The sequence below is a fragment of the Catharus ustulatus genome, chromosome 13 (genome assembly GCF_009819885.2).
Source record: "Catharus ustulatus isolate bCatUst1 chromosome 13, bCatUst1.pri.v2, whole genome shotgun sequence".
NCBI classification, from domain to species: Eukaryota; Metazoa; Chordata; class Aves; order Passeriformes; family Turdidae; genus Catharus; species Catharus ustulatus.
The window spans coordinates 20,888,997-20,911,929 of record NC_046233.1 but is presented as its reverse complement, the minus strand read 5'-3'; the positions used below and the strand labels follow the sequence as shown (position 1 = coordinate 20,911,929).

Sequence of the window (22,933 nt, the reverse complement as noted above, 5' to 3'; positions counted from 1 at the left end):
AAAGTGCCCTAAGTCTATGCAGTAGGTATAGAGGATCCAGCAAAATCCTATCTCACTGCAACCTGCAAATTTACACCTTCAGTGGAAATCCACAAAGAAAAATGTGGGAACTAGAGTAGCATTCTCCATGTCCATCTCTCTTACTACATCTTAGTGCCAGTGTTTCACAGCCACAGTTAGATCTCCCAAACCCTTTTCATTGTATTTTTAAGCCAGCTCAACCATCCAAGGCTGGGGCATTCTGTCCTAACCCAGCCTATGTAGTGAGGGCACAGCAGCATAATGACTGAATGAACTTGTGTCAAGTGGCCAAGCATGATTTTTCAGGAATTTTGTTCAGAGTTGTCAAATATGGAATTTTCTTCAAACCATTTATGCCATTTCCAGCATGTAAAACTCTTAATTTCCTTCTGCCGTTCCCCCTGAAAGACATCACCAGGTGATTGATTATGTCAAGATGTTAAGAAGTAGAGTTAAATCCAATCCATTCCATACAAAATAATCTAAAAAAAATATCTGTGTGTATGTACAGGTTCCACGAAGGAGTTGATTGAGAGCTGCTGTGGAGCTGGCCAACAGTGGGCTATAGACAACGGGGAGTGCACAGAAATCCCTGTAAGTGGAATGGATGGTGATATTTGCAGGTAAGTAAGGTAAAACTGAACATTTTCGATTAGCATAAAAAGTAGCCCTTGAGAAGAAATCGAATGTATTCGTGGGATGTTCAGGAGACTGGGAACTGTGTCATTCATGGTCTGAATTATTTGTAGACTGGCGATACTCATGGCTAATTAAAAGCCAAGATTTCCCCCTCCATTTATCCAAAATCTAATGTAAACGAAAGCTTTTAAAGGTTTCTTTTTGTCTCTCGAATGAGCAGAGCACAGATTTTTGTTTCCCATTTTCTGCCCATCTGTGGAATTGCAGTCAAATGGGAGGGCAGTGCTTGGCTTCCCCTGGGCAAGTGCTAAATGCAGTGATTATCTGTGTCAGTGTCATTAAGGGATGTGTTTATGGTCCTGTGTGAGTGGCCCCGGGTTCTGCTGGAGGGGTGACCACACGCCTGACCCTGCTGCTGGTGTCAGCAGCACCTGGTCTGGGAGGGAGCCAGGTGCCCTCTGCACAGCAGGACAGGGATGGTTGCAGGATGATTTGGACCCAGCACCCCACGAGCTGCAGTTCATCCCATTCCCTGCCCATGAGTCTGGAGCAGCCTCTGGGGAGGGATGAAGACAAACTCACTCCAGACTCACATTCTCAAATGATCCCTCATTTAGAGCATCGCAAAACTTTAGCATAGTCCCTTTTATCAAATTTAGTATCACCACACCTTTCTGAAGTTACAAGCTACTGAGATCGAAATCACGGCCCCCCCCCCCCCCCCCCCCCCCCCCCCCCCCCCGCCCCCGGATCTGGCGTGACACAGCTGACACATACCAACTGTCTGTGAAGTAAAGGCAGATTGACAATTCCAGCCTCGGCCTAAGGAGGTACAAATCTAGTACATTAATGAGTTGCACCTGCACATTTGAGGCTGGTTTTAGATTAAAAAGCCAGATCCTAAATGTTTCAGTCCCTGTGAACTTACTGGGATTTAAAGGAGTAAGAGATCAGGCGTTCAATTGTCTTACTTGTAAAATTTCAGTTGTTGTCCCTGTTTTGAAGATTTAAGCCCACCTATAAACGTTATGTCTAAAGAAAACATTTTATGTAAAAAAATGTTCAAGTATGTGGCCTCAGAGCCTGGAAAGCAAGGACAAAAAACTGCTGCTGCCACTGGGAGCTGTGCCAGTGGGCACAGCTGGTGACCCTGCCCCTCTCCAGCCCCAGGGCACTCTTCTGTGCTGGCGCCCTGCGTTTCCTGCAGCTTCTAAGAGTCTGCTCCAGCTCACTACCTAAAGATTGTAAGAAGCAGAATCACAAAATCCCAGAATGGTTTGTGTTGGAAGGACCTTAAAGCTCATCCCATTCCAACCCCTGCCATGGCAGGGACACCTTCCACTGTCCCAGGCTGCTCCAAGCCCCAGTGTCCAACCTGGCCTTGGGCACTGCCAGGGATCCAGGGGATAGATATACAAAGTAGATACTAATTTAAAGAATAGTTCTTGTTCAGCCAGCATAGTTTTCTTCTCATGTTTGGGTGTTCCAAGTGGGATAGTTTAGGCGGTGCTGGGATGTTTCCAGGGCATGTCAGAGATGCCCCTGAGCTGTGTGACAGTGCGGTGGCCTGGCCCTTGCAGGATTGCCCAGAAGCAGTGCTGTGTGTCCACGGTGAGGGAGAACAGCTGCCTGGCCGGGATGCTCGCTGCCAAGGACGGGGACACGTGTGGTCCCGAGGACAGTGACCCCTGTGCTGGCTCCTCCTACAAGGTGAGCTCCTCTGCTGCTTCTGCAGGTATGCCAGCTGTCCTCACTGCCTGCCTCCAACAGGCGTCTGCTCCTGCTTTACTGTGGGGCACGGGAAAGATGAAGTTGCAGGAATGTGGCAGTGAAATGGTGCTGTTTGCTTTTCAGTTTGCAGCCCCCTTTAAAACTTCACAGTTATGTTGTTTTGAATTGATTTCCATCTCCATTTCGTAAACCTAACTGGCTGTATTGCTTCTGCTTCCTTGCTTCGGAAGTAGCTGAAAAGTCCATTTTAGTTTTTATATCTGTAGTGTAGAAGAATTTAGAAAATGATGGGGCAAAACTAAATTGAAGATATAATGTGAAACCCATTACTGGACAGCTTGCTTGGCTCCAGTGTTGAATTGTAGCCCCGTTTCCCAGATCTTCACAATGCTGGACTAGAGGAACAAGCATTTAGATGATGATGGAAGCTTTTGTTCATAAATAGAGGCAAACCATTAATGGACAGCACAGATCACAAATCCTGAGCCACAGCCTCCACTTAGATAAATGAGATTTGCTTTGTGAGAACCAGTGGAGCCAAACCAATTTAAACCAGTTCAGCATCTGGCTTGTACTGTTTTCACCAGAACAGTGCCTTTCAGAATTCATTTCCTTCTGATCATAATTTACATAGCTATAGCTCAGCTTAAGTGGAGCTTGGTCGGCTCAGCAGGAACCTGATTAGTTCTGTCCTTGTGCATTGCAGATTCTCGCAGGTAATTGTTCACTGGAAAGCAGAGAACAGTGGACATCCACTGCAGGGTTTAAGGCTTAATTAGCTGTGCTGATATGTCATCTTCAGAACCACTGTTAATTTGGGTCTGAAGTCTGTCATTAGAGTAAAAGGGGAATTTGTGCATTCGGGAGTGGACATTAATATGTCTGAAATGTGACAGAATTGTTATTCTGAGGTTTTCATCAGGGGTTGTTTGCATGCCAGGCAGAGCCAGGCTGTGGAGTCAGCCTGATTACACATACCATTCCTCAGGCAGAGGTGGGGAGGGAGAGCTCCATCATTCCTGGCTGAGCTGAAACCAGTGACAAAATACTCCCATGGAATGGTTTCTCATGCCAGGTCCAATGGGATTTTTCCTTTAAGATAAACCATCTGAGACATTAAAGTTACTGAACAGCTTTGCTCACCTATTTAGCTCGTTTAGCTCTTGAGTCATTCCAGCTACTGCTTGAAAAAAAATCAATATATAATGAGACTGTTGAGACTTCATATTACTTTAGCATTACAGTATGTACTGCTGTAATACAAAATAATCCAATTTTGTACTGCTTTCTAATGCTTTGTGTTATAAGAAAGGTTTCCTAATTTTATTTATTTTTTATTTATTTATTTATTATTTATTTATTTTATTTATGGTTAAACATTGTTTCAGAGAGGATCTGGCAGAAGATGCTGACATCCTGATCTGTCTGCTTTTAGTAAATGCTGTGGCATAAATAAAAAAGTTTCTCTGGAATGTGAAAAGATTCATTAATTGCCCCAAAACCCAGCAAGATATTTACACTGTCTTGACAAAAGCCAGGGTTTTACCTCCAGGTTACAAACATTTGTTGGTCTTCAGGCATTTTAGATGTTTACACCTCTTACTTCAGGGTAAATGTGGCAGTGCTGGTTTTGCAGATTCAGGAGTTCAGCCTGTGCTAAATCAACCTAATCTTATGGTGCTTTAATTGTTATTTACTCTAACACAGAAAGCACAGGTTAGATATTTTTCCTAGTGGATGGAGACTCCACCGTGGTAAATCCAATTATGCAGGATTCCAGCAAAGAAAGGTTTGAGGGGAAGGAAGAAAGCTGTGAGCCAAAGAATGGTTCTCAAGGTGGGTTTCTCAATTGCAAGGTAAAAATAGTCATATCTGCTATTAAATCAATTGTAGAATTCCTGGGAAGTTCAAAAAGCAGCTAACAGAAGGTCGAAGCATTCCAGTTTTTGCACTTGAGAAGGAACTTTTCAGCGAACAAGTTTTTCCACTGGAAAATGAGACGGTTTTGTTCACCTGGACAATATGTGAGCCCAAAGATGTATGACTGATTCAGTACTCTCTGTCATGCCTGCACATGGGATAAATTGTGAATCAAACTATCACTGAAAGAAGGCAGGGTCTTCAAGGCAAATACTGCATATTTTACAATACTTCAGTAAAAACATATATTACGTTGAACTTCTGCGTATTGAAGGTGACAAAACTGAGATAAAACAAAAGAATTGCAGAAAACAGAATTTTTTTTCCATAATTTTTTTAATTTGAGGGTTCTGGATTTCTGGAGGATAGGAAGAGAAATTTTTCCTTTTCTAGCACAGCCACAATTCATTATTGCTAGATTTTAATTTTTCAAATATTCTTTTGAAAAGACAATTTAGCCTATTTAGTGTGCAAAATAATTCATCCTCTTCAAGGCCCATACTGCAAATTTTTCACAAATGTATTTGGGCATGTGAAGGGAGGTCCTTATCGCTGTGCATATTTGCAGATGAGAGTAATGTCTGCTGTTTATGATGTTTGGGGATTTCTCAGATTAGGAAGCAGGGCCATAAAATGTGAGCTGCAGCCATCAGTGTTGGCTGCACGTGCCAGGCTGTGCACTGAGTGTGAAATGCTCACAAACCCCCACTTCTCTCCTGAAAAAAGGGACTCAGCAGAAGAATTTCTGAGCATTGAGATGGCAGGGGATGCATTTCCCTGCTGGAGACAGGCTCTGGATTAATAGGAATGCCCACCTAGGATTTCTAATGATGAAAAATGATCCCTCCCTATTTCAATACTCCTCACAACACTGCCTCTCTTATCTGCCCAGGCGAGGGATTTCCCTCCTGGGAACTGCTCTGTCCTTGGACTTTCTGTTGACAGAGCTCCTATTGCCAGCTTGAATCCTGCCCCTCATGTCCTGTGTCTGACACCTTTTCACAGGGTGAATATTTGAACAGACTGAAGTACAGACAGTTCCAGTGTCACTGTAAACTTGCAGTCAGTGGATGACTATCAGAGGAGCTGCACTGGGAAAGAGACTGTGCTTTTCTGTCAGTGAAACAGATGTTATTCATAGCTAAAATACATGAACAAATAAATAAATAAGGGGTGAAAGAACACTTAACTCCAAATGCACAAAGGCCTCTCCAGCTGAGGTGCGACCCCAGTTATGTCTGCAGCAGAGACTCACAGCTCCTTAGCTGTTCTGCTTGGGTAGGTATGCACTGTGCACCCACAGCATGGACTTTCTGAGTCTTGTATCATTTATCTGATGTCCTTCTGTGGTCTGACTGTGCAGTAGATTTCTCTGGGACTGAGTAAAACAGCACACAGTTTTTGTCTGCCACCTGCAGCAGAGCAAACTGCAAGAGGTGGGAAATGAACGTGTCAGCAAAGCTGCTGTTCAAATACTCAGAGGAAGGAAAGAAGAGGAAAGTAACTCATCAAATACAGCCTGGCCTCCCTCCAGCCAGTCTCAGCAGGATGCTGTCCAGCACAGCCAGGTAATCAAAGGTCAGAACAGGTTTGCAGGGCAGCAGTGCAGAGAGGAGAGTCTTCACTGACACCTGACAGGGCTGGGATGCTGCTGACCCTCTTCTCTGCAACCTATTTCCAGTTCCTGTCACATTGCTTCAAACTGATCATGTTTTGAGTCTAATGCAAAGATGTGCAGATCTGTCTTATTTTTTTTATGCCTTTTGTTCACACTACACACCAACAAGGCCTGTGAGCATAAGCTGAGAGGAGCTGATCTGCAGCACCACTCCTTCCTGGCGTGTGGAGTTGCTGAAATCACTGGCACAGCCAGACTTTGTGTTTGTGTGGCTGCAGTTGACCCGTTGGTGCAGGTGCAGAATGGCAAAAACAAGCACAAGTAAAGCTTTGATATTTACAACTGTCCACACTCCAAATGCTTTTCCAGATGCTCCACTGCTTAGGAAAGTGCAGATCAGTTCCAGGTGTGTGTGGGCTCATCCCTGAAGCTGTTTTAGATCATGGAATAGAATTGTTAGGGTGGGAAAAGACCCCTAAGATCATCAAGTGCAACTGTAAACCCAGCACCACCACCCTGCTCACCACTAAACCATGTCCTCAAGTGTCACATCCACACATTTTTTGAACACTTCCAGGGGTGGGAACCCACCACTACCCTGTCAGTTTTTTCAGTGTTTCCACGTGCTGGTTGCTGACGTTTGCCTTGTCTTGCAGCAATGCTGTGATTGCTGCAGCCTGGGCCTGCGCCTGAGGAGCGAGGGGAAAACCTGTGAGTCCAACATCAACCTGGGCTACCCCTGCAGTCATGTGCTGCTGTCCTGCTGTGAAGGGGGGGATCACTTTGTGCATCCCGAGATCAAACGGCATCCTGAGCCTCTGCCAACGATGACCCCTGAGAAGGGTGAGTGTCCATCTGTGACTGAGACACTGCAGACAAAGCTCTGCCTCACACACACCTCCAGGGAGCTGCTGGAGAGAGCAGTGCAGCAGGAGCATGGCTGCTTTCCTCTCAGACCAAGCATAGATTTCCTTGTTCCTAAAGCAGGCTGGAAAAAGCAAAGAACACGTGGATGTTTCTCATCCTTAAATATACCTGAGACCTCACTGAGCAAGGAACTTTGGCTGCGTGTGTTCAAGAAGAGCTGACTGAGAAAATGTCGTGGGGTGACTTTCTGATGCTGAATTGTATCCCCATTCATCTGCTTAGCCCAGATACAAGATTTGCACCATTAAAACGAAGAAACTCACTTTGGGATTAACTTTAATGTCACAGAAAGCCTTGTCAGACTTGGTCAGGAGTGGAAACAGGTGGTGTTCCAGCTTTAGGGGGTGTTTAAAGGCAGTAGGAAGGACAGCCATGTCACTGCTCAGTGCCTCCCAGACTGCTACTAATGCTAATATAGGAGAAGCCAACTAATTGGGATGTTGGAAAGTTTCCAAACTAAGTGGACTACTTCTTCTCCTGAAATTTGAAATTCAGTGTGAGGCCAATTTCAGATGGGGCTCAGCACAGCACCTTAGTTCAAATGTCAGTGGGAATGGGGTTGGCAGTCATGTGAAAGGTGAGCTTTTCAACCTCCCTTGTGGCTGTTTCCCAGTGGCTCTGTAAAATACCTGTCCCTGCAACCTTAGGGAAGGAGGTTGCCCTCCAGCACAAGGGTGTTATCTCCAGGGTGGGTTCCTTTGTTCTTACCCTTGCAGTAAGTGCTTTGGGTAGATCTGACTTCCCGTGTGTGCCCACACACCCCATTCTGTGCAGTCCCAAGGCCAGAACAGCTGCCATAGATGTTCTGCTGTAGTTTCAGAGGTGTTCTGCTGTAGTTTCAGAGAGGGAGGATCACCACGAGGCACTGTCCATCAGCAGTGAGGCTGAACTGTCCAACAGCCTGCCTGGGGATGACCTGGATGAGTGTCTGCTCTACGGGGGGGAGCTCTGCCAGCACCTGTGCATCAACACTGTGGGCTCCTACAAGTGCTCGTGTTTCCCAGAGTTCACCCTGCAGGAGGACGGCACCAGCTGCTCTCCAGGTGAGAAAAAGGACACAAAGGGCAGTATCTTTATACCTGCAGTCATCAGCCAAGCTTTTCTTTAGTTTTCCTGCAGCTTCTCTGAGTTTTTTTTCAGTGGGTGTTGGTGCATAGACATGTTCTGCAGAAACCGTAAAATGTAAAGAAAAATGGTAATTTAGGAAATTCAGGTATGCCTTATTTTTGTGTTTGGTGGTATGAGATAAGAGTGCTGTTTCTAATCAAGAATGTTTGCACCTTCCAGAAGAGGATTTGTAAAGATTTTTTAAAGAAATACCTGTTCTTCTCAGAGTAATTTTGTATTTCACAGTTACATTTTCTTCAGATAAGTTTAGATAAACTTAGTTCAGACAGACAGCATTGCTTCCCAAGCTTTGATTTGTATCTAAAATCATTAACATCCTTCAGTGATAACAAACTCTAAATTTATCTAGTGTGGTGGAAGTCTGGAAAAGAAAGTATATTGTGTTGTAATTGTTTTGATGTGTGGAGTTCTCCAATGGCATGATTTCAAGTCAGATAACCCAGAAAGTTGAAACCTCATATCAGTTACAAGTGTTTTGTGTTCTTTAACAAGCAAAGGCAGTGTTTCCATTCAATGACAGAATTCCTTAGGCTTCCAATACTCTGTCCAAGCTAAGCAGTGAGCATTCTCTATGTCATCCTTCTCAATGTGGTGTTACAGCATTTACCTCAAGACTGTATTTGACTATTCCTGTGGCAGCTGTCTGCTCTGCTTATATTAAAATTCTGGGAAAGGAACCTAATCCAAAAGAGGCAAAGAAAAGTTCTTATTTTAGCACTGTAAAATTTGGCCTCGTTGCTCACCTGGGGCATATTTGTGGTTTTGCTTTGCTGTTCTTCTCCCAGCACTGCATCAGCTGAAGCTCTGGGTGAAACATCTTGTGGTGTGGGAAGTCATGTTCCTGCAGATCACTCTTCCCATACCCTAATAAGGTTGTCACTATTTTGGGGCTCACACTTTGCTCCAGGTGACACTTGAACTCCATGGGGACAGAACACATCCCTCTTAAGGGAGAGATTAACCTTATGGACTTAGGCTTCTGCTTTGATGTTACTGATAAACTGGGTTACTCTTAGGTAACAGAGTTCTTTTTTTCCTGATACCTTTAATATTACTGTCTGTTGAAAACATTAGTGGCAGACACCAGCTGTCACGTTTTCTACTTGGCTGTACAAAAGTCATTCCAAAGTACCCTGTGCTTGTAAAGGTGTTTGTTGTTTGTCTGTGTTGAAATAGGATGGACAGGATAAGGTCAAAGGCTTATTTAGAGTTTGGGGTTTTTTTCCCATCAAATACCAAATGAAAGACAGCCATTGTATTTAAAATACAGCAAATGTTTCAAAAGTTAAATTAGCACTTTCTAGTTTATTCAGATATTGCAGTACTTTACAGAAGTGATTGTCAGCCAGGCTCTCTGGTCTGTATCCATGATGTTTGTTTCCTTCTCCAAACCATGATGGAGTGGGATGGATGGGATCACCCCTTGCTGTGGGGTGTCTGGTGGGGATGGTGCTGTCCCTGATGCTCCCTTGCCTTGCAGACCCTGACAGAGGACAGGTGACCAGGCTGGAAGCCAAAGCCACCATCCCTCCCGTAGCTTCTCCCTCCCAGCCCATCCTCGTGGTGTCCTTGCAGGAAGAGCAGGACAAGTGCAAAGGTACGTTGGAGGTGTCAGCTGCAGAGGAATGTTTGGGGACAGAATAAAACTCCTCTCATCCTTTCTCCAGTCTGATTTCAGTGCACAGCTTTAATCTGTTACTGCTGGCACAAGGCTGAGGAATTGTCAGGGGAAACCTGAAGGAGGAATCTGAGGTTGCTCTCTGCTCCCAGGGTAATTCCCCAGCTGCTTCTCAGGCTGGGTTGGGCAGTGCAGCTGAGCAGGGTGATGTGAGCAGTGCAGGTGGGAGGGTTGGGAGCAGTGCTCAGGGCTGCCTGGACAGGTTGGTCACAGGCTGATTCCCCTTGCCTGAGCTGGGATTGTGCCTGGCTGGCCTGGCAGTGTGGAGCTGCAGCTGATCTGTGCTGGGGGTCCTGATGTATTTTGCAATTTTGTGTTGTGCAGATAATGGCCCCTGCAAGCACCTGTGCAACATTGTGGAAGGAGATGCTGTGTGCTCCTGCATGGCTGGGTACACGCTCATGGCTGATGGGGTTTCCTGTGAAGGTGAGTGCTTTGGGCTCCCCACAGAGCCATGGTTAATATTCCTCAGCCCTGGGTGTTGCTCCTTTTCAGAGCTGGAAATTGCAGTGCCATCAGAGAGACCATTTGGCAGAAGGAGCCCCAGTTCTCTCTCACAGGTACTTCCTGAAGCACAGTGCGGCTATTAGCTGGCGAGGTGGAGGCAAGTCTGGGCCGGTGCTTTTCTCTTCTGACATTGCAAGCTTTTTTTCAGCCCTTGTGGTTTCTCTTCCCATGAGGTTCCTCCGCAGGCTCTGTGTGCACAGCTGTGGACAGGCAGCATTCCTGCTGGGAGCAGGAGCAGCCAGGAGGATATATGCACCTTCTCTGCCCTGGGGCACCCTCAGAGCACAGCTCTGTCCTGCCACCTACTCTGTTTGCAAAGCTCCTCTTGCCTTGGAAACCTGAGCTCAGGGAGGCTTCACAGCTGAGGCAGGATGTGTCATGGGAGCTGGGCCAGCTCCAGGTGTGCACTTGCTGCTGGAGCTCTGGCCTGCCCAGTGATGAGCAGTGAATTACAACACTGCATCATCACCATCCACATTAAAGAAATTTTAAATGGATGTTCTTGAGTAGTGATAAGGGATATGTTTGCTTAGGGAGGGTGTGGGGGTCAGAAGCAATGATCTGTGACATAATTATAAATCTCTAAGTAAAGGAGCAATAACAGTGAAATGCAAGCAGGAGCTCCCAATGCTCAGAATTGCTCACAAATGATCCACATTGCTCTTAATCTTAGACCTTATTGAATAACAAATCCTTTTCATGAAATTCCAGACAGTCTGTGAAGAAAATGGGATTTTAATATCACCAGATGAAATATTCACAGTGCACTGCTTACTCAAGTATGATGGAAGCTAATTTGATTAATTAATGTCAGAATCAAAAGGGGCATTTCAAGGCAATCGTTCTCCTACAGGAAATGAAAAAATTTGTATTTGTCAGTGGAAGCAGTGAATTTAAGTGTTGGCAAGGGACATTTGTAATCTCTGTTGAAGTCAGGATCTGATGGTGAGGGTGGTGGTGCTCTGGAATAGGTTTCTTTCAAGGAATGTGCACTGTCTCTGTGTGAATACCTGCCTGTTTTTAAGGATGTTTCTTTCTGGCATGACAAAAAAACAGGAGTGTGAGCAAGGACTGAATGACCTCTGAGGGTTTATTCCAGCCCTATTTTCAGTGTAACACTGCATGTATTACAGCCTAGTGCTGATGTGGGAGCTCCAGCACACTTCATCTCAGCATCCCCGGCGTGAAAGAAATGTTGTTTCATTTCAGGAGCTGTTCTAATGGAGTTCTGTTTTTCCCTTCTGGCTGCCCCGTGCTGCTGTAGATTTGGATGAGTGCCTCACAGGTTCTCAGGCTTGTTCCAGCGGACAGTTATGTGAGAACACACTGGGATCATTCTCCTGTGTCAGCCCCAGTGGGATGTGTGCAGAGGGCTTTATTCTCAACAGGCATAGGAAATGTGTTGGTAAGATGAGAGGCACACGCCATTCACCACAGCATCACAGCTCTCCATGCTCTGCAACGCCTCCACACCATCCATGCTCCAGGCTCTCTGGCCCTCCCTCCATCGACATCTCAGAGCCAGGCAGTACAAACACATGTGTACCATTTGCTCAGCCCTTCACCTCATGAGTTGTGTGCTCTTTGGCTTTTTCCCCAGCCATGCCTTCTTGGGGAAGATCACGTTGTGCAGCAGCCCTGAGCCACAGGTGTGGTGACGACAGCAGCTCTGGTGGCTGCAAACTGAGCTGAGGGATCAGAGCAACTGATCTCTTTGCACAGTTCAATATTGCCAAGTTCCAGACACCACCAAACAACAAAACTTCAGAAATATAGCTCAAGAATCTGCGTGAGTGTGGACACTGGAAAAGATACATTTCAAAGGGAGGGCATTTTAAAATTTGCATGAGTCCTTTGTTAATTCTGGCATTAATTTCTTTGTGTGAAAGTGAAGGATGCATCATAATTCTTCTGAGTCATCCCTGCTGTTTGACTTCATGTAAGAAACCGATCCCTTTTTACAAAGTGTATTTATGAGGATTTAATTTGCTTCCAAGCAGCCAGAGCCTCAGATTGGAGGCTGTGAAATAGTTTCTTTTTTGGATGCTTTTCTAGAGGCTGGATTAGGAGGGAGCAGCAGCCTTGCCTGGATAAATGGAGCACCTGGAGACCTCCAGTGATCCATCAGTGCCCATGACTGTAGTGTCCTGTGTGAATGCAGTGCCCTTTTCCACCCCTGTCCTCCTCCCTACATTTTTAACATTGTTTTTTTGACCACCACAGCTTTGGTTTTGTTCCTGTCTTTAAAGCTCTGTGATCCCATCTGATTAAAAAACACCGTGTGGCATTTGGGCATGAGCAGGAAAACTGCAGTGTCAGAATCCAGAGAAGAACTATGATTTACCACCTTTTGCGTGTTCCTTAAGTTCTTGATATTGGGTTTTTATTTTTTAGTTGTTATTATTTATTTTGAAATCAGAGGTACTGGTAAGAATGGAAAACTAATGAAATTATTTGCTTTCAATGAAATGACTGAGACAATAGCACTGGAAGGAAGGAAGGAGGTCTTTATTAGACAGCTCAGCCTGAGCTGAGGCTGGTGCTGGAGGTGCCCAGGGTGTGCTGCAGGAGCCTGCATGGGAGGCTGGCAGCTCCAGGAACAGCCCCTCCTCAAGCTCTGCTCCTGACTCTTGCCACTGAACCCCCCGATGTTTTCCCTGGACTGTGCAGGGAGGATGGATCTGTTCTTTTTCACTTCTCCCAGGAGTGTTCTAACACTGAACCAGTGCCTGTGTCTGTAGCTTTGGCAGGAGCTGCTGTGGCAGGTGCCAGGTGCTTCCTTTGGTTCACGTTCTGCCTCTGCCCCATGACATTAGAACAGTTTTATTATGACTGATACCAGATAAACCTCAGGCACTACTCATGAAAACAAAGACGTCGTTATCATGCTCTCATTTGTGAAGCCCTTCTCTCTCACTAAACACCAATCCTCTATATGTTACTCTAAGGCACAGCAGTTTTTACAGGTATCCTTTTAAATGACCTATAAAACTTCGTAAATTCTCTTCCTTTTTTTGGTGTGCTCCCCACTCCCATCCAGCTCTGCTCCATGTGTGATGCCAGCAGAACATTTGCCATGTTTAACATTTTTTCCTATTTTTGTAGTCCAAGGGGAAAACCACAGGCATACTGTGGTTTGTGTTTTGCTCGCTGCCTCGTTCTCCTGGGGTATCCTTTTCCAGTCTGACAGCTTTTGTTCTTCACCTTGAGCTGTCCCAAACACCAGGAGAAAACCTTTGGTAATTAGTTTGCAAATTCTTGTTGGTTTAATGATGTTACTCTTTGCATATTTTAGGGACAGGAGGAACAATCTTTGCACAGCCACAAAGCAGAGAATAATCTTTTATCTGTAGAATTTCCTTTAGTCAGAGGCAGGGGATTCTAATTTCAGGTGCATTTGGGAGCAGACACCCAGGATTCCCAAAAGCCAGCCATGCACAGAGAGGAGTCACCAGCTGTTTAAACAGCTCTCACACAGCAGAGGCTGAAATGTCTTTGGGCGGGAAGCTCCATGTTCTCCAGAGATAAGAGCCAGGCTGGGTGCTGCTTTTCCTGTGACTTTCGGGCAAAGTCATTCCCACCACCCACTGCTCACTGACTGCTCTGCTCTTGTCTGCTGCTGCCACCTCAGTTTCCCTCCTGACAGGGAGCAGGACATGGTGTCTTTATTATTGGACCACAGGGTGGGTGATTGCAAAATAACAAAGTGCCTGCATTGCACAGATGTGTCCCATAAAACAAACAGAGCTGAGGTGATTTGAAGAGAAAAAAAATGACTAGAAACTCCAGATGCAGCACAAGAAAAGTCTGCATTTCACTTTTCTAACAGAAGGTGCATCAAAATGAGTTTTTGATGTTAAAGTACATATTGAAATAAATAGCACTTGGTAAATGTTGATACTCCTCTGCAAAAATGCCAGCTCTTGGATGCAACAGATGTGCTCAAGGGATGGTGTGTGTGTTGCTGTTTGCAGCAATAGATCTGGAAAAAAAAGAGTTATTACATGATTGCAGTTCATTCTGGTTTTGCTGACATAAAGTGATGAATGTTGCTGCCACACAGACAGATTGAGTAGATTCCTCAAAAATTAACTGTGTAACTTGTTTTCAGTATAGCACTGAGTTATTTTTCCTCTTTTTCCTGTTTTTGAAAGTAAATATCATCTTACCCTCCTTCACAGCCTTAATTGGGTTGGATGAATACCACAGCTGGTCCAGTGTTGGAATTAACTGTGTTTGAGACTGAAAACATAACTGCTGCTATTCCCAGTGCTCTGTCAGGCATCTTACTGACTTGTGGAGTTGGCTTCCAGGATGGGAGAGAGACAGGTCCTGGGCACTCTGGATTCTAGGGCAATTTTAGGGATTTGTTTAGAAAAAGGAATGAAACCAGGCATGTTTGCATGATGAATGACCAGGGGACTGTGATGGGCTGGCGGGTGGACTGATAGCACTGACAGAGGTCCTGACTGACTCTGGGCAGGAGAGCAGAGCTTTGTAGGGCCATAGCTCAGGGTTTAAGCCTTGCAGCTCAGCCCAGCTCACAGTCAGGCTTTAGAGCTTGTCAGTGTCTCACGTGCACAAAACTTCATTGAAAGCAAGAATTCTGCATTGTAATCTGCCGGTTTCCATCAAATTGAATTTCCTCAAATGTGTTCCGGACAGGTCTGCATATTTTTTCAAGTACTCAGTTTTGAAAATGGAATCAAAAATATAGACAAAACATGAAATCATATTAGATTTCTTTCCCCTCTGTGAAATCACAAATAACTGTTTTTATGCCTGTTACTTAATATTCCACCTGCTGATCATGTGGAATGCCTCCTACCCTCTTTGGTTCATATTTCAGACAAACATATTTTCTCTTTTGACGTGGTACTGGACTGATTCAAGCTCATGATCTGCAGTGTGCTGCTGTGAGTTTGTTTATGTGAGAGGCCTTTTGTGGTTTGCAAGAACAGATAATCTCAGATCTGGTACAGCCAGCAGAAAGTCTTGCAGTGCTTTGGGTGCTGTTAAGTGGCCATCCATTACTGGTTTTCGCTAAAATAGGGGGTTTTTTAAATCAAAAATTTTAAAGAACTAATTCTAAAGTAGGTGAGAGAGATCTACTACAGCACCTTGTATTCATCTCCCAGCATGTGAGCAGGTTTTGCTACCCCCACAGGATCACTTGTGAAAATACTCCTCACTGTAATGAATAGAAACTGGGAAAGTGCACAGGCATTAGGGGGACATAGTGTGTAAGAACTTTGGGGCAGGCAAAGGACCTGCCCCTCCGTGGAGGAGCTCAAACTTGTGTGGGTGAGGTAGAAAGCTATCCAGGGGATGGCCAGGACCTTTCTGTGGATTAACCATCTGCTTTGCAAAGCAAGTCCACAGCATATGGAGAGTAGCCATGGCAAACAGAGAGAGAGGGGGAAAAAAAAGTAAAATAGTAATAAGTGAGAAATTAAATGTAACCAAGCTAATGCTGGTCTTGGAAAATTCAGTGCACAGCAGCAGTTATTGGAGCATACCAGGAACAAAGTTTTTTGGTGCTCCTTCTCATTTCTTTGCTAGAAAACCAGTTGACACATTTTTAAAGACAAAAATCTTTTCAAATGGCTTTTCCTGTTTTCATGCTCCACAGGGGAAGTCATACATCTGATGTCCTTATCTGAGAATGAGGTACTACAGCCAAAATGAAAATCTGATTTAAACAATACTTTATTGTGTAGTATGAAAACAGCCTCATGCACACAGCAGCCAAAGGACTGGTAATGGTTCTGGTCACATTTGGCTTTTGTTAGCTCTAGCAATTCTTAGCTTTATTTAGAGCTGGGAATGTGTGAGGTTTTGTGGAGATTGGCAAGAAAATGTCTCTTCCCAGTCTCTGCCCCTTTTTGTCGCTTCTAAATATTTGCTCATCATGCTGTTCTAGCTTTCATTATTAACATAAGGAAAACGTGAATTTGAGATGATTTCATCCAAGCCTATCAAAACATGTCATTTTAAAGGTGTTTCATATTCCTTCCCTAATTGTCCCATGCTCCGCAATCTTGTGTTCAAGTGATTTTTTAAAAAGAACTTTTCCACTACTCCACCTGCTGAAATCAAATGTCTTTAAAGCTCTAAATACAAATTTACAAACTTGATTGAGCCATCAGAGTTCGTCTCCATGAGTTCCTGCATATCCAGTCCCAGTGATGCATTTCTTAGGGAATAGGTACCAACAGGATCAGCTCAGCAGGGCAGCCTCAGCTGCCATCCCTGGAGCAGTGCCACCCCAGCAGCCCTGTCAGCCTGGCCTGAGGCAGCAGGGCTCAGCAGTGGACTGGGCTGGGGAGGTCTGGGGAGGAGCAATGGGCATTAATCCCCTTCTTCCCTTGTCCAGGAATTCCATCCCTTCACCACTGGGCTGGCTATCAGTCCTGTGCCCAGCCCACCTTTCCTCAGTCCATCCCCGGCCCCAGTGCCTGCACCATCCCTGTGGTGTTTAGAAGAGGGGAGGAGGAGGAAATCCCCCTGTGATTTGTGTCTCTTCAGTCACTCTGTGCTAACTAAAGACCCCGGGCTACAAACATCTTCATCAGAGCACTGTAACAAAGCCTGTATTGACTGTCTTTCATTTGAAAGTCTTTCATTTGACCTTTTTGCTCCTTCCAGAAGAGCAGGAAGAGGGAGGTGCGTTGGCACCCTGGCACTGATCTGTTCCCTCTTTCTCACAGACATCAACGAGTGTGTGACAGAGAGACACACCTGCCAAAGGAGAGAGCACTGTGTCAACACCATGGGCTCCTTCCGCTGCCTGCAGGAGCTGAGCTGCCAGCCTGGCCACGAGCTGAAGGATGGGGAGTGTGTGGGTAAGGAAAGTGTTCTTCAGCTGCTACACAGAGGGAAGGGATTGCAAAGCATTTTGGTATTGCTGCCCTGTGACACCAGCGTTGCAGCTATAAAAGGCTGCTCACCACAGAAGGGTTGGGCTTTGCAGGCTACTCCTGGCACATTTGCTTATTTGAAATGTTTTCCAAGGATAACTATAAATTACTTAGAACATGGATGAAACCTTCTGAATTAGGGTTTGCCACCTCCCTGATGGAAGAATCCCCCTTAGTGCCTCTTCCTGGCTCAGCTGATGCTGTTTGCTGGCTATTCCAGCAAAAATTCCCAGCCTGAATGATCATGGGGCCGACAGCCCCATGCTTCCTTTGTTAGAAACTCTGTCAGTATTTATTTACATTTACATTTAACCATTTGGAATGGTCACAGAAGTTATTCTTCATCCCCCTTGTCCTGGTCTCTGGAGGTGTCTAACAAAGAAGGGAACAGCAGTGCTCACAGCAGCGCAGGAGAGTGCAAGGGACACACGGGCCCTGCCTTCAGGGCAAAACTCATTGTTATTTACACCTACAAGTTTTATGGTTTCCTGAGAGCTGGAGATGCCTAAGGAAAGAGCTTACCTTTTGACATAGAACATAAAGTTATGAAATAGAAATTTTCAGAAATCTCCCGTTATAGACAGCTGTCATAAATAAAGCTTGGTTTACTTGAAGAGGCTGTTTTTTCAATGTCTTGTTCTCTTGTCTGATTTTAGAGCATTTCTAACATTTATTACTGATCTAATTTACTTTCTAGTCTTGAAATTAGATTATATAGAGGATTATAATACTTACAAATTGTTTTACAGTAGCCTATAAAAAACTGCAGATATTTTGGTATTTGTGGATTGCAAGAGATGCTGAAAATGAGGCAGTATGGGCCCTGAATCAAATTTGCTGCAGGACCTGACAAATCCTGAAGTGATGTCCAAGAGCACACACACTTAATTCTCAGATTTCCCATTGGTAATATGCATTACTGTTGAAATAATGCCTCCTAATTTCCTTTCTGGAGGCTAGCTAGCCATGAAGGCTACTAAAAGGTAGAGCTGAACTCATCCCAGTGTGGTGTTTTGGTGTGATGAATAGATATCGACGAGTGCGAGAGAGGAACTCACAGCTGCAAAGTGAACTTTGTTTGTCAGAACACAGAGGGGTCCTTCTACTGCGAGTCCAAGCAGCGCTGCATGGATGGGTTCCTGCAAGACCCTGAGGGGAATTGTGTGGGTAAGTGTGAGCAGCACAGCTTGTGCCCTGTGCTGCAGCCCCTGGGCCTCTCAGGAGCTGGGCATTGACCCCTTGTATGTGGAGTTTTTCCTCAAACCCTGCTGCGAACTTAATGTCAACACTTCTGGCCATTTAAAGATGTGAATTCTTGCATGTAGAATTTTGAGCCATCCCCACAGCAGACCTTCATCAGCCTTAGCTTTGTAGCACAAGAAATTGAAGAAAAAAAAGTGACAGTTGGAAGAAAGCAGACAGAAGGGTTAAATCACATCTTTCACTGCCCTATTCATTTTCTTCACCAGATATCAATGAATGCACATCCCTCCCTGAGCCCTGTAAGCCAGGATTCAACTGCATCAACACGGTGGGGTCTTACACATGCCAGAGGAACATGCTGAGCTGCAGCAGAGGCTACCACTCCAATGAGGAGGGCACGCGCTGTGTCGGTGAGGGCAGGGCGGGGCCTCTCTCAAGGCAAAAATCTGTTTCACTTCTAGAGAGATGTTTGGGGTTACCTCCAGATTCCTAAATGTGTTTGAGGAGTGGGAATTTTCTGTCCCTGCAGCTCTGGGATTTGTTTGTGCTGCAGGATCCTTACTGCTCTATGGAGTTTCTCTTGGTGTGCTCAGCAACTGCTTTTGGCTGCAGATGGGATTCAGTGGCTTCCACTCTGGAGAGAATGTGTTTTAGTTGCTTTTTAAACTCATCCTGTCAGTCAGGACCACAATGCCTTGGTGATTTTTGTAGTAGCTCCCTGGTGCTAGAGTGAAGTGATCTGCAGCAAACAAGAAATGCCGGGTTTGGGGGCTCACAAGAGTAGCACCAAGTGGTGCTAGGGATGTTCTGTGCATAGTGTTCCCCATTATATCCACTTGTGAGGGTGTTTAGGATAAGTTCTCACTGTGTGAAAAGAATTCTGAGGAAAATGAGTATATGAAATCTAAGCTGGCACGAAGCTTGATCCTGATTTGTATTTGTTCCGATGTCTTAAGGGCATTACTGACTCAGAATGGCAGATTTCAGCGCTTGTTAGCATTTGTTTGTAAAGGAGCACATGAGGCACTGAGGGCTGGAGGCTCAGTCCCTGGTGCCCAAAGCAAGGCTGGCTGGCTGTTCTCCAATTCCCCGTGTTCTGAGTTACACAAGATAGGAAATCCTAAAATGACAGCAGGGAAACAAAACAAAAATGACAAAGTAGCAGTTTGCTTAGTGGTGATACCCCAGTGATTTTTACCTACTTCCTCCTAGAATAAAGGAAGGATGACAAATTAAAAAAATGTGCTTTGTAGTGCTGCAGGGGGTGGGAACTGTGTTGAGAGCCATTATATTGGTCATGGTTAGCAACTTGTTGTGCACACCAGTGGTACAGCTAGACCCCATTTACACTGATATTTCTGCATTCACCTTCTTGCTCCTCATTATCCTCTACCTCCCCTGATGGTTTTACCCCCAGAACTATCCAGACCATGTGTGGCCAGTGGAAAGGTGGAGAAGATTTGGAAGTAGCAGATTTTGAAGGAACAGTTCATGTGTGCAACTGAGGAAATTGAGAAAGCTTCCAAATAGTGTGTTTTCTAAGTTCAGGGCAAAGCAGTGCTGTGTGCTTTGCTGTCCTGTTAGAGCCTGGGATATTTCAGTTCTTACAAAAAGAAGCTCCAGAAGTCCTGTCTCTCTCAGTTCTGTGCAGACACAGTTCTGCAGCTGCTTTTGATCAGTCCTTTCTCAGTCAGGTCACCCGAGGTGACTATGGTTGCACCAGCTGGAATGTGGTGACCCTGAAGTTGTTTCTAGGGTCCCCACCATGCCAGAGTCTCCCTGAATGCCATTTTCCTCAGTTGGCCCTGAGCAGCACAGCCGTCCTGGCTGCAGTGCCAGTAGCTTTGATCTGTATGCCCTTGCAAACAAGGGCAGGGGTGCAGTCCCCATCCCTGGATGTGGTCAGAAAATGTGTAGGTGTGGCAGCTGGGAACATGGCTTAGTGGTGAATGTGGTGGTGCTGGACCAACAGCTGGGCTGGTGATCTTGGAGGCCTTTTCCAGCTGTAATGATTCTGTGGTTCTCTAATGGCTGGGGAAAGTTATGTTCTTAAATTTCAAATTGATGGCACAGCTTTTCTCCCCAGTTGTTCCTAAAAAAAAGTGACTGTGTGTGTGTAAATCCATGAGAGAGGAGGGAATTGCCATTAATCCTTCAGCATCTCTGCTCTAGAGCACAGTGAGATAACACAATGCACTGTGATTCCTGATGGCCCTCTGTCTCTGCTCTGCACCACTGACAAGGCTGTTCAGGAACAGGCATAAGGAGGCTTCTCTAGCTTGATTTTGGGAAAACATAATTCATGTTAATTGATGATTTCTCTGCCTTTGCTGTGCGCACTCTGTCTGTGATGCTGGTCTGTGTTGTGTTTTTTTTTTTTTTTAATGGCTTTTTTTAAGTAGGCAGAGAGCACAGAGAAGAAAGAAGAAAAGCATATGGTCCTAATTTCCTCTCTCTGTGATAAAGACTAGTGTCTTTGAGGCATTACAATAGCTAATTAGATTCCTGAATCAGATTTATTCACAGTAGTAAAAGCATCATCTGCACGTGTTTCTTCAGCAGAACGACACTTGTAGGGTCGTCTCTTCTGTTTAGAGAATTCATCTGTCTTTAAAATGCTCAGATTTTCTGATTTAGCAATAAGTTATTAAAAACTGCCTCTTAGATTTAGCTGAAAACTGCTGTAAGTGTGAAATATGGCACAGTTCTGATGGTTTAATGCCCTAGAACTAATTAAAGTCTGAATGCAATGGAATACAGAACTTCGGACAAACTAATGAAACGGTTGCACACATGAATTCATTACAAATAAAGCTGCTACTTTGCAAAATTCTTACCTGCATTAGAGACTTCCTTGCTCTTGGTACTATCTCTGATTAAAAGAAAACAAGGACTCAGTGATCCAGAAGAAATCTCAGTTCTGTCAGTAATTCCTGTGTGGTGAGGGGCATTCCCTGCCATCCCTGACCCCAGTCCAGCCGGAATTGTGTGGGTGCAGCCTCTCCGAGGCTGTTGCTTGATGGAGAACTGCCCAGGAACCCTCTGAAATGATTTAGTGCTCAAATTTAGGGCGGTATGGCACATTTCCAGCCTTAGAGATCTATCCTAATGACTTACATGAATAGGGATTTGGGTTGTAAAAGTAGTTGAAGATGTGAACAATAGGAAAAAAGCAGGGTCTGTTGGATTAGGAAGTGGCAGAGCTTGGAATACTTGAAGAAATATACAATTGTGAGGGTTAATCAGACTTTTTTATGCTTCTTGTCACAGATGGTAAGAGGGATTTGTTAGATGCTGATGAGCTATTTAGTCATGTTGCAAGTCTTGTAAATCAGCCTGTATTGAAAACTCTCATCTTCCTCTGAGGATGTTTAAATGAGATTGGAAATGATGTGTGTGAGTGAGCAGCAACTAATTTGTTGGTATTGGATTTTGGATGAGAGGCCATGGGGAATCAAAATGGGAGCTGATTGAGAAAAGAAAAAAGATCAACATTAGGAAAGAGCAAAAGGTAGACAGCAGGAGCAGACTGAGAGGGCAAGTGCAGATGAAAATAGTTGCTTTAATTGAAGGGATGTGCAGAATTTTTGGCTGGTTCTTGTTTTGCTTTAAATGGCTTGGTGTGACTCATGGAATGGCAGAACATCAGAATGGGGGGTTTAAATGTCATGGTTTGATCAGAATCAAAGTGTATTTACACCAAGATGCAGAATATACTGGGAGAGCTCCACTGCAAGTCTAGTTACCATTTTCACTTGGCAGGTAATGCTCTGCTTTTCCCAAGTTTGACTCAACTGCCTCTAAGAAGAGCATGTAGGGAGAAGCTGGTGATATTTCTCCTATCCAGTTTCGAATCCTGCTATTCAATGGACCTTTTTGTGTCTCTTTATAAACGCTGGTTTTAAGCAAACTGTACTGAAGCAGCTTTCCCTGTGTGGCTCTGCAGATGTGGACGAGTGCCAGACTGGGGTGCACCGGTGTGGAGAGGGGCAGCTGTGCCACAACCTGCCTGGGGGCTATCGCTGTGACTGCAAGATGGGCTATCAGTACGACTCCTTCAGCCGAAGCTGCATCGGTAGGTGGGGCACGGGAGGGCTGGGAGCTCCCCTGCCTAAGCCCTGCACCCCGAGGCAGTCCAAGTTCTGCAATGCAGGGCCTCAGGAGAGGATGGCATCAGCTCAGGAGCTGGGCTGGGCAGTACGTCCAGAGCTCTGGCACTCCCAGCTGGGGTTTCAGACCAGGCAACACCTCCAGAGCTGGGCTTTCAGACCAGGCAGCACCTCCAGACCTGGGCTGGGCAGCACATCCAGAGCTCTGCCCTCCCAGCTGGGGTTTCAGACCAGGCAACACCTCCAGAGCTGGGCTTTCAGACCAGGCAGCACCTCCAGACCTGGGCTGGGCAGCACATCCAGAGCTCTGGCACTTCCAGCTACAGTTCCAGACCAGGCACCCTTGACCTGGTTCAGCTGCAGGTTATCACCTGAAGCCATCTGCAGAGATGGAAATCCCTGTGGGTTTTGCTTCTGCTGCCGTGGGCATTTCTCTGTCTGAAGGTTCTACCACTCTCCTCCCAAGAGCCATGGCACAGGACTTTGTCTTTCGTCCCTCCCATGCACCAATTAGAGCTGGGAGTCAGTATCA

The 22,933-nt window shown here is 45.3% G+C and overlaps 1 protein-coding gene across 1 annotated transcript in view; it reads left to right on the top strand.

Annotated features, from left to right (window-relative positions):
• Positions 1 to 22,933, top strand: part of FBLN2 (fibulin 2) — an 83,197-nt gene that overhangs the window by 53,559 nt on the left and 6,705 nt on the right. The window contains exons 3-12 of the mRNA XM_033071180.1: positions 533 to 644; positions 2,241 to 2,370; positions 6,586 to 6,772; positions 7,693 to 7,899; positions 9,465 to 9,581; positions 9,987 to 10,088; positions 16,880 to 17,014; positions 18,119 to 18,256; positions 18,559 to 18,702; positions 22,239 to 22,367. Of these exons, the coding sequence (XP_032927071.1) occupies positions 533 to 644; positions 2,241 to 2,370; positions 6,586 to 6,772; positions 7,693 to 7,899; positions 9,465 to 9,581; positions 9,987 to 10,088; positions 16,880 to 17,014; positions 18,119 to 18,256; positions 18,559 to 18,702; positions 22,239 to 22,367 (1,401 nt within the window). The remainder of the gene's footprint in view (positions 1 to 532; positions 645 to 2,240; positions 2,371 to 6,585; positions 6,773 to 7,692; positions 7,900 to 9,464; positions 9,582 to 9,986; positions 10,089 to 16,879; positions 17,015 to 18,118; positions 18,257 to 18,558; positions 18,703 to 22,238; positions 22,368 to 22,933) is intronic.